Consider the following 12,046-nt stretch of genomic DNA (forward strand, 5'->3'; position numbering starts at 1 on the left):
ACTGGGGAAGTGATGGATCTAGGCTTAGTTGTTAATTAAAACCCTTCTGGGAATGAGGAGCGTAGATGAAGGTGCTGAGCCCAAGAGGGGGCCACCCCCAATACAAGCTTAAAAAAAAAGGGGGTGCGCACCTTTAGTATAAAATGAATGTACAGGTGATGCGAGTCATTAGAATTACCAGGTAAGCCTGGATCCCTTCCCCCGCTCACGTTGAGGTCTGTTTAGGCACATCCAGAGGTGAGGTGTTATGCGGGCTTTACACGAGACGATAGATTGTGCAATATGTCGTCGGGGTCACAGTTTTCATGACGTACATCCGGCATAGCGCACGACGTCGCCCCGTGTGACACCTCCGAGCGACGCAGTATCGCTCACAAATCGTGAGTCGTGTACTCGTTAACTTTCATAATATCGTTTATTTTCATGGGTGCAGGTTGTTCATCGTTTCCGTGTCATCACACGTTGCTCCGTGTGACACCACGGGAACGATGAACACAGCTTACCTGCGTCCCACGGCACCCGCCGGCTTAATGGAAGGGAGGAGGTGGGTGGGATGTTTACATCCCGCTCATCTCCGCCCCTCCGCTTCTATTGGCTGGCTTTCGTGTGACGTCGCTGTGACGCCGAACGTCCCTCCCACTTCAGGAAGTGGATGTTCGTCGCCCATAGCGAGGTCGTCCGGAAGGTAAGTGCGTGTGACGGGGGTTAAACGGGTTTGTGTGCCACGGGCAGCGATTTGCCCGTGACGCAAAAACGACGGGGGCGGGTACGATAGATTGTGCGTTTTCACAATCGGTCGTCCCGTGTAAAGCAGGCTTTAGAGTTGGGGACCATCCATAATTAAGGCACACTTTGGTCGTGGTTAGATGGCTTTTTCAGTACCTTATGTTTTGTATGTGTATAACAATAGTTGCAGCTGACTGGCACATAGTGTAGGCATTGTTCTAGGCTCGTCTCCTATTTAGTGGATACATGAATATAAGCACTATATATAGGCTACTGACTCCCTATAGGTCATGACACTGGTACAGTCTGGACGTCCTCTTCAGCATGCGTACTGACTAATGCCATGTATCTCAAACACTGTATAGAGGATAACTCATTCCTCTTGTAACTATTTTATTAAAGGAACCCATAAAAGCTATGTGTGTAATATTTACTGATCATATTTAGGCACGTTAACCCATAGAACTGTTCATTACTTTATGATATTTCATCTTTCGGAGTTTTCCTTTGAGTTCTGGATTGTTCCATTAGATCATGTAGTAAAAAATGTGTTGGTTAGAGTTCCAGATTCCAGAAATAGATAGGTGCCTTGATGAGACATGCAGCTTAATGCAATGCTACAGGGTCAGTAGGTCCCATTGACTTAGGGGCACTTTGCACACTACAACATCGCAACTGCGATGTCGGTGGGGTCAAATCGAAAGTGACGCACATCCGGCGTCGCTGTCGATATCGTAGTGTGTAAATCGTTTTTGATACGATTAACAAGCGCAAAAGCGTCGTTATTGTATCATCGGTGTAGGGTCTGACATTTCCATGAATGTTCGCTACGGCAGCTATCACCATGATATCGAAGCTGTGACGGGGGCGGGGACTATCGCGCACTGCATCGCAGCTTGCGATGTCGTAGTGTGCAAAGTGCCCCTTAGTGTCTACGCAACACTATAGGTCCCATTGACTTAGTGACTATGCAACACTATAGGTCCCATTGACTTAGTGACTATGCAACACTATAGGTCCCATTGACTTAGTGACTATGCAACACTATAGGTCCCATTGACTTAGTGACTATGCAACACTATAGGTCCCATTGACTTGGTGACTATGCAACACTATAGGTCTTATTGACTTAGTGCCTATGCAACACTATAGGTCCCATTGACTTAGTGACTATGCAACACTATAGGTCCCATTGACTTAGTGCCTATGCAACACTATAGGTCCCATTGACTTAGTGTCTATGCAACACTATTGGTCCCATTGACTTAGTGCCTATGCAACACTATAGGTCCCATTGACTTAGTGTCTATGCCACACTATAGGTCCCATTGACTTAGTGCCTAGGCAACACTATAGGTCCCATTGACTTAGTGTCTATGCAACACTATAGGTCCCATTGACTTAGTGCCTAGGCAACACTATTGGTCGGCTGTTGAAAAAATACTGATTGGACATCACTTGTTTCAGGCTGGTGGGCAGAGCTAGAATCCCTACATGCGAATAGACAGATTACTTCATTGTGAGGAGGGGGTAGGGGTGCTGGAGTTCTCATCGATTGGCTTCTCTATTGACAAAGCAGCTCCATCAGCGGCAGGTTGGGCCAGACCTCCTCATTGGTGCACTAGCCTCTATGGAGATGAGACTTGGATTCAGATCTTCAAGCGCTGAAGATCGTCTCTGGCCATCATGTTCACCGTTGGAAGGTAGCCTCATTTATATAGCCCTTGTGGTGAATACTTGCATTTGGACTTTGGTATTTACTTATCCTTTTTTTTTTTTTACTTTTAACAAAGCTCATTTTATATACTGTATATAAAAACAATGTTTCTTAAAAGTAAAAACAAACAAAATCTTATATATTTGTTTTTATTATTTTTTGTTAGCTAATTAGCTGTGCCTTTATAATATTGTGTGTATGTGGTATGTTGGGAGCCTGTTTGGGTTTACTTTACACCCTCTCTGATCTGACACCTGTAGCTTGTTCTTTGTGGTGTGATTGTTTTACTTTGCTCACTAAAAATAACATACTAGAAATAAAGAATCCTGATTTTCTTAAATATTGCCTTCATTTTCAGTCAAAATGGCACTTTAGAGAGACTTCTGGTGTGTTTTGGCTAGGAAATCTGCCCCTTGGCTACTTGTATACGCCCCCTTGATACAGAACGACCATTATCTGTTCTGAGACTATTATGGGAACAGGGTGACTAACCAAAGCTCCCTTGCTCTCGTGCTGCCCTCCATTAATGACCTGTAGGACATCATTGATCACCTATACCTGCCTCCTTGTAGACCTGTCTGATGGCGTTTACTGTTCCCTGCCGTCTTATTATACACTAAATGACACTGACAGTAGGCAGATGGTTTGTTTTCCAACGTTCAGCATTCTTCATCACCTCCTTCAGAACATCCTGGCAGTTTTAACACTGGTCGGGAACCTACCATCCATCTGCTGAGGATGGCTTATTACGTGCGATGTGATGAGTAATGGCTTTCTGCACAGATGGGATGTCATTTATGTGCAAATCTGTAGAGCAAAAGTTTGTGCCCTATTAAAAGACAATATATTGGCTAGTCTAAGGCATTGATGTCCAACCTGTGGCTCCGCAGTGGTACTTATAATAACGCCGTCACTCCACAAAGACATCCTAGACTCTACAGTCATGGCCAAAAGTTTTGAAAATGCTACAAATATTAATTTTTACAAAGTCTACTGCTTAAGTTGTTCTAATGGCAATTTGCATATACTCCAGAATGTCATAAAGAGTGATCAGCTTAACAGCAATTACTTGCAAAGTCAATATTAGCTAAGAAAATGAACTTTAACCCCCAAAACACATTTCAACATCATTGCATTCCTGCCTTAAAAGGAGCAGCTAACATTGTTTTAGTGATTGTTCCATTAACACAGGTGTGGGTGTTGATGAGGACAGGGCTGGTGATCAATCAGTCATGACTAAGTAAGAATGACACCACTGGACACTTTAAAAGGAGGCTGGTGCTTGGTATCATTGTTTCTCTTCAGTTAACCATGGTTATCTCTAAAGAAACACGTGCAGCCATCATTGCTCTGCACAAAAATGGCCTAACAGGGAAGAGTATCGCAGCTACAAAGATTGCACCTCAGTCGACAATCTATCGCATCATCAAGAACTTCAAGGAGAGATCTTCTATTGTTGCCAAAAAGGCTCCAGGGAGCCCAAGAAGGACCAGCAAACGCCAGGACCGTATCTGAAAACTGTTTCAGCTGCGGGATCGGACTACCAGCAGTGCCGAACTAGCTCAGCAATGGCAGCAGGCTGGTGAGAGTGCTTCTGCACGCACTGTGAGGTGGAGACTGCTTGAGCAAGGCCTGGTTTCAAGGAGGGCAGCAAAGAAGCCACTTCTCTCCAGAAAAAACATCAGGGACCGACTGATATTCTGCAAAAGGTACAGGGAGTGGACTGCTGAGGACTGGGGTAAAGTCATTTTCTCAAATGAATCCCCTTTTCGATTGTTTGGGACATCTGGAAAACGGCTTATTAGGAGAAGAGGTGAGCGCTACCACCAGTCTTGTCTCATGCCAACTGTTAAGCATCCTGAAACGATTCATGTGTGGGGTTGCTTCTCAGCCAAGGGAATCGGCTTACTCACAATCTTGCCTAAAAACACAGCCATGAATAAAGAATGGTACCAGAATGTCCTACAAGAGCAACTTCTCCCAACTGTCCAAGAGCAGTTTGGCGCCCAACAATGCCTTTAACAGCATGATGGAGCACCTTGCCATAAAGCAAAGGTGATCACTAAATGGCTCATGGAACAAAACATAGAGATTTTGGGTCCATGGCCTGGAAACTCCCCAGATCTTAATCCCATTGAGAACTTGTGGGCAATCATCAAGAGACGGGTGGACAAACAAAAACCAACAAATTCTGGCAAAATGCAAGCATTGCTTATGCAAGAATGGACAGCTATCAGTCAGGATTTGGTCCAGAAGTTGATTGAGAGCATGCCAGGGAGAATTGCAGAGGTCCTGAAGAAGAAGGGTCAACACTGCAAATATTGACTTGCTGCATTAACTCATTCTAACTGTCAATATAACCTTTTGGTACTCAGACTATGATTGCAATTATATTTCTGTATGTGATGTAAACATCAGACAAACACAATTAAAAACCAGAGGGCAACAGATCATGTGAAAATATAATTTTGGTGTCATTCTCAAAACTTTTGGCCATGACTGTAGATTACACAGCCTCAAACCTGCAATGTTCCCCCATGTTTGAGTGTCATCTAGAATGACTTTGGGGCTTTGTGTCCTGCCTTTTTGTTACCCCCATAGATTTCAGATGTAAATCATTAGTTTATAGATGTTTGGTGATGTCTCTGATGTCACTTCTGATTGTTCTCTTTAGTTTGTTCTTTGCTTTTCTGTTTAGATTCATACTATCCATTTGCCTCTTCACAGTGTCAGTCAGTGCCGGGGGTGCGGTTACAACTGCTGCTCACTATGCAGAGAGCGGTGACTGAGGTTGCATTGGCTCCCCTCCTGTGACTGAAAGCCCGAGGCTGCTTGGAGGAAGATAGTTAATTCCTCCCGGCAGTGGGGCTCCCGGGGCAGGCGCCGGGCAGTTTCAGAACGCTGTCAGCTCATAGATTAATAGCGTTTATTTACCTGACAGGTTCCCTTTAATAATACTCGTTCTTACGGTATTTGATATTCACTCAGCATATAGTCCACACAGGACGGCGTTACTATACGTGTTCATGCTATGTTGGCTTTCTTGGACCCCAGTAGGCTTTTTAATGAACACCTGATGCAGAGCCAAGTGATGACTATAGCTGGACTAAGCAATCTTCCAATTAGCTTGCCTTGTGTCCAATTCTGGAAGATTAATCAGACTTGTTGGCAGATGCCAGGCTCTGCTGATTAGAGGACAATAGCTGGCATCAGTGCTGGTAATATCTCGAGGAAGAAGGATTAGGAATATGGAATACTTCTGAGGGGACACCTGGGTCACCTCCTCCCCCCGAGCCCACATACCCTTGTACTGCTGGATCTACCCCTACGGAGACATTTCAGAGGGGTTAATTTTCCCAGAAACTACCAGGTTGTACCAGAGAAAAAAGTTTCTACAAGGTGATATCCAGAGAATAGAGAGCCATCCTCTGCGTGGTGCCTGGATTGTGTATTACGACCTATAGGGCAGACCTCCATGCTATGTGCACACAACACTTTTGTCATGCAGGCAAAACCACTGAAGACACTTTAGGAAAAAAATGCCGGCTTTCCCTTAAGTTTTGTTTTTTTTTTTTTAGCTACATATTTTGGTCCTTTCCTGAGCGCTTTTTTTGATGATTATAATTGGCTTTGGGATTTTTTTTTATTTTTTAGAGAAATTCCAGCATACTTGGGATGATAGATGTAATATAATATACTATAATATAATATATATTTATTTATATATGTATGTGTGTGTGTGTGTGTGTGTGTGTGTGTGTGTGTGTGTGTATATATCTATATAATGTGTGTGTGTGTGTGTATATAATATATATGTACGTGTGTGTGTGTGTGTGTGTGTGTGTGTGTATGTATATATATATATATGTGTATATATATGTGTGTGTGTATATATAATATATATATATATATATATATATATATATATATATATATATATATATAATGTGTGTGTGTGTTTTTTTGTTTTTTTTTTCATTATAAAGGAATCTGTCACCAGATTTTGCTATGTAATCTGATGTAAGGGCTGAGACCCTGATTCCAGTTATGTCACTTGCTAATTTGCATGCTCTCTTTTTTTCCTCACTGTTTTATCTGCTGCGGATCTACTAGTTCTCTGAATGCTGAGCTCTATAACCCTGCCCACACCACTGATTGGCAGCTTTCTGTATACACTTTACATTAAAAGGAAAGTGCTAATCAGTGGGCTTACACAGAGCAGGAGGACTACACGGCACAAGACAAGTAGTCCTCTAGTCAGTTTGACCCTTGCTATTGGCTTGTATTGTAAATATAGAGCGTCTTCAGAGCAGAAAATGTCTGAAGAAAGGTCTGCTTATTTTTTTAATATAGTTTGGCATATTTGGAAACCTTTTAAAGGGGTATTCCTATCTCCAAGATCCTATCCCAATATGTAATAGTTGTATTAATAATATTAGTGATTACCGCCAGTTAGAAATGTAGTATAGTTCTCCGGATTAGGCATGTCACTTAACTCATGTGCAGGGCATTGTAGCTTAGATATCCATGGTTATGACCACTATCACTGTATGAGTGCACGTAACCATGGATACCTAAGCTGCAATGCCCTGCACATGAGGTAAGAGACATTGCTAATCAGCAGAACTATACTACATTTCTAATTAGAGGTATTTGCTAATATTATTACGCCTAATACCGTAGATATTGGGGTAGGATCTTGGAGATGGGAATACCCCTTTTAAGACTCTCAAAAGAGTAACCATATGAACAGCAAGTCTTTTTTTTTATATATCCATTCTTTGGCGCCTTTAATTATCACTTACGCCGGGTGCACATACCCTAACACGCAGCGTGCATGGATTCCCAGCTGGAGGCCGGTATACGTATCACATAAGCAGTTTCATGTGTCTGGAGTGCTATTAGCAGATGTCTCCGGGGCTTGTGGCAACCTCAAGTAACCTTTGGCACACTTGGATCACTGAGACCTGACACAGGATTCTGCCGGTTTCCTCATCAGCTTTGGAAGGGAACGTCTGTATCCCTCTGCAATTTGCATAATCTGAGGAACTTTTTTTTCTTTCCCGTAAAGAAAGTTTACTTGTTATTTTGTATACAGCTCATCTCCCCATTGATATGTTGTGTTCTCTCCACCCCTGAATATATGTTTATCACTTATATAGCGCTTTACAGATGTGATCATAGCTTATTTAGGCTGCTTTCACACACCCGGTTTCTGCTGAGCGGCACAATACGGTGCTTTGCAGAAAAAACGCAACCGTTTTTTTTTGCCGCCGGTTGCGTTTTTTCCGCATAGACTTGCATTAGCGCTGGATTGTGCCGCATGGCCTTGCGTTGCGTCCGTTTTTTGACGGATGCGGCATATTTGTCCCATGCGGCGGCCGGATGGAACGTTGCCTGGCACGTTTTTTTGTCTGCGGCGAAAAAACTGCATCGCGCCGGATCCAGCGCAATGCGGCGCAATTTACAATGCAAGCCTATGGACACCGGATGCGATTTTTTGCACTGCGCATGCTCAGTATCAAGCCGCATCCGTCAAAAAACGGACTGGCCGCATGGAAAAACTTATGCAACGGATCCGTTTTTTCGCCGCATCCGTTGCATAGGTTTTTGAGCCGCACTGCAAAAAACGCATGTGTTAAAGCAGCCTTAGGTATACTCTTGATACAAAAAGATTTAACAAGCTGCTGTTGATGGATCTTTTCCTTCTGTGTTTATTTTCTTCTGTCTGAACATATTTTTAGACATTGAAAAGGAAACTGGTGACCTGAGTAATGTGACGGCAGACGGATTGTGCTGAAAATCCTGACCCGTTTTGTTTTTTTATGCCCTTTGCTGACTGACAGATTCTTGAATTGTGATTTTACACAATATACTGCTTGCTTTGCTTGCACAATCTTTTTGAGAAGGCTTTACTGATGATCAGAAGCTGTTATAACCTGTAGGGGAGCAATCAGTGTCAGGTTCCTACAGAAGAGAAGACCCAGTGCATGTCAAAATCAATAGGTTGGCAGAAAGGATGCTACTTGCTTATTTTTTTGGGGCTAGTAGGTGCTGGGCTGCCTTCTGTTACTCTGAGGGGTTAACAATGTTGTAAATGGTTAACTATGCGAAATGCAAAAACAAGCTGCTGTTCTCTAAAACTTGATTTTTAATTTTCCATTTGACTTTCTCGGTGCCTGGGTGACAGTCTGTCAGCGCTGGCCTGTTTCTAGACAAAGGAGCGCAGCGCTTACCAGCTTTTTCCAATAGGGCTTGTAAGCACTGGCCTGATCTTCAGTGTCACAGCACTCCAATTCTGCAGATGTATAGCTCCCTCTGCTTGCAGCATCGGACAGTGCACATTTCAGGCCAGCACCTCAGCCGATGTGTGGACCAAACTGTCAGTCACTCAGGAGCGCACCTCCTCCTGGAAGCAGAGAGGCAGGGGAGCTGTGCGCTAATTCAAATAGCCCTTTAAAGGGAATCTGTCAGCAGGTTTTTGCTCCCCATCTGCATAATGTAGAGACAGTGATTCTAGCGATGTGTTACTTACTGACCTGTTTACTGTCATTTTGATACAATCAGTGTTTTCTCTGCTACAGATCTAGCAGTTATACAGAGCTCATGAATATGCTGGACTACCTGGCAGCACACCAAGTAGTCCTCTAATGATAATCTACTGCTGATTAATCAGTGATTTTATCAAAACTGCACTAAGCATCCCAGTAAGTGACACATTGCTGCAATCAGGATCTCTGCCCCTGTCATGCAGCTCTCAAATTAAGTGGCAAAAACCTGGTGACAGATTCCCTTTAAGTAATGAATTCACGTCGTGATTTGAGATTTGGTCAGACTCAAATACGATACTGATCGTCATTGTGCATTTTGCAGAAAAGACAAAGGTCTGTAAGGCTATGTGTCCACGGTAGAATGTACCTGTGGATTTTTCTGCATCAAAATCCGCAGCTTTCCCCCGGAATCCGCACCTTAGCATAGATGCGGATTTCGTTGCGGATTTTGATGTGGATTTTGATGCGGATTTTGTCCATTGTACTCTATTGTGTTTCTGAATAAAGCTTAGTCTGTTTTGAAGGAAAAAAAGGCTCTTTATGTCATTCCCTGTCCCAACCCTCCCTTCTTCTCCATTATCCATTTTGCAATAAAGGGGCAGAAAAAGCTGCGGCCAACACCACTGTGCTTATATACAGCATTTTAACAGGCTGTATATAATAACCCAGTAGTGGCGGCCGCAGCTTACAGCCAAAAAATGTGGTGCCATGTTCCCTTTCACTGGTATTTTTAAAAAAAAAAAAAAAAAAAAGTGCTCCGCTGTATTTTCACTGTCCAGCCCGATGCAAGCAAGCAACTGAGGGCTGTGCTTCTCAGCGGGATAAGGCTGAAGCATTCTCTGCCCCTCCCGCTGAGAAAAACAGTCCTCAGCTGCCCCTGAAAATGGCGGCTCCGTTGTGAAGCGCCATTCACAGGTGCTGTACCGAGGCTCATCCAGCTGCCCTGATGCATTGGCTGACTGGGTAATTACGGGGTTAATGCCAGTTTTCTGCAAACTGGCACTAAGCCCGAGGTTCATAATGTCATGCCTGTGTAGACACGGCCATTATGAACCTCCGTTTAGTACTAAAGAAAAGAAAACACTTTTTTAAAAAATTTTATTTGAAAGAAAAACACACACACACATCCCTGATTGCCATCTTTATTACTCCCTGAATCCCCCGACGATAATCCATGACCACTCCGAGCCGGGCTCCGATGTGCACCCGGCTGACCCGGGCACTGACGTCAGCCGGTCACAGCAGCCGTCAGTGTATTATTAAATGCTGCACAGCTCTTTTCCGGCAGCTGGGAACGTCTGATATCAGAGCCCTGGTCAGCTGACTTAATTCGCGAGCGCAGGCGGGTCAGCTGACGATGTGCACTCATGTGACCCGGGCACGGACGTCAGCCGGTCCCAGCAGCCGTCAGTGTTCGAGATGCTGCAAAGCTCTCTTCTGGCTGCTGGTACCGGCTGACGTCCGTGCCCGGGTCACATGAGTGCACATCGGAGCCCGGCACATCAGCTGGTCGGTGTGCAGTCAGCTGACCCGCCTGCGCTCGCGAATTAAGTCAGCTGACCAGTGCTCTGATATCAGACGTTCCCAGCTGCCGGAAAAGAGCTGTGCAGCATTTAATAATACACTGACGGCTGCTGTCACCGGCTGACGTCAGTGCCTGGGTCAGCCGGGTGCACATCGGAGCCCGGCTCGGAGTTGTCATGGATTATCGTCGGGGGATTCAGGGAGTAATAAAGATGGCAATCAGGGATGTGTGTGTGTGTTTTTCTTTCAAATAAAATTTTTAAAAAAAGTGTTTTCTTTTCTTTAGTACTAAACGGAGGTTCATAATGGCCGTGTCTACGCAGGCATGACATTATGAACCTCGGGCTTAGTGCCAGTTTGCAGAAAACTGGCATTAACCCCGTAATTACCCAGCCAGCCAATGCATCAGGGCAGCTGGATGAGCCTCGGTACAGCACCTGAGAATGGCGCTTCACAACGGAGCCGCCATTTTCAGGGGCAGCTGAGGACTGTTTTTCTCAGCGGGAGGGGCAGAGAATGCTTCAGCCTTATCCCGCTGATAAGCACAGCCCCCAGTTGCTCGCTTGCATCGGGCTGGACAGTGAAAATACAGCGGAGCACATTTTTCTTTTTTTTTTTTTAAAAGAATTGTGAAAAAAGACCTGGGATCCTGTTTTGCCAGCTAAAAGCAAGCAGCCTGTAACTAGCTGCTTTTAGCTGGCAATCCAGAGTCCGGACACAACACGACTACACTGCCACTACTCTACACTACAAAATGGTGAAACTTCCTCTTCCTGAACTATCCTACATCACTTCCTGCGGATTTGTTTGCGAAATCCGCACCAAATCCGCAGGAAAAAGAGCCTGTGGGAACAGACCTGCGGATTTCTTGCGGATTTTACACCTTGCATTGACTTGCATGGGAAAAATCCGCAACAAAATCCGCAACAATAATTGACATGCTGCAGATTTTTCCGGATCAAAATCCGCGGCAAATCCGCCGCGGAAAAATCCGCAGCATGGGCACAGCATTTCCAAAATGCCATTGAAATGGCTTGGAAGTGCCGCTGCTGCAGATTTTCGGCAAATCCGCGGCAAATCCGCGGCAAAATCCGCGGTAAATCCGCAGCGTGGGCACATAGCCTTACAGTGCTGTCCAAGCAAATAGGGTTTTTTCAATAAACTCCCCTATATGCTGTAACTGACATGCAGTGCAAAAGGAAAAATCCCCTGCAATGCTCCACATGTCTGAACAGAACCCTAAGAGGGTTGATGGCCTCCTCGAAGCAGTTCAACACTGTCCCAAGTGTAAAGAATAATCTTTAATGGAGTCACACTGTGCCATGGCGCTCAATAATAACAACGCAGTGCAACCATAACATGATGCAAGTGGGTGACAGCAATCTTTATGCTTCCACGGAAACTCATGTCATCTAAAATGCTGAAGAAAATAATAAACTGTGCTTTACTCCCCCTCCCCTGGTCCAGCACCAAGTCTCTGTCCTGAAATCTGTTATTGTCTGGGGCACTGATGTCACGTCGGCAGCCA

At 44.5% G+C, this 12,046-nt stretch overlaps 1 protein-coding gene across 2 annotated transcripts in view; it reads left to right on the forward strand.

Annotated features, from left to right (window-relative positions):
* MMD (monocyte to macrophage differentiation associated) overlaps positions 1-12,046 on the forward strand; it is an 81,521-nt gene that overhangs the window by 13,582 nt on the left and 55,893 nt on the right. The window contains exon 1 of one of the 2 annotated variants that reach the window (XM_075349721.1): positions 2,334-2,429. The exons of the other annotated variant lie outside the window; for it this stretch is intronic. Within the exon in view, the coding sequence (XP_075205836.1) occupies positions 2,413-2,429 (17 nt within the window). The 5' untranslated portion in view covers positions 2,334-2,412. Of the gene's footprint in view, positions 1-2,333; positions 2,430-12,046 lie in introns of those variants that run through there. 2 annotated transcript variants of the gene reach the window in all.

The sequence above is a fragment of the Anomaloglossus baeobatrachus genome, chromosome 5 (assembly GCF_048569485.1).
Source record: "Anomaloglossus baeobatrachus isolate aAnoBae1 chromosome 5, aAnoBae1.hap1, whole genome shotgun sequence".
Lineage (NCBI taxonomy): Eukaryota > Metazoa > Chordata > Amphibia > Anura > Aromobatidae > Anomaloglossus > Anomaloglossus baeobatrachus.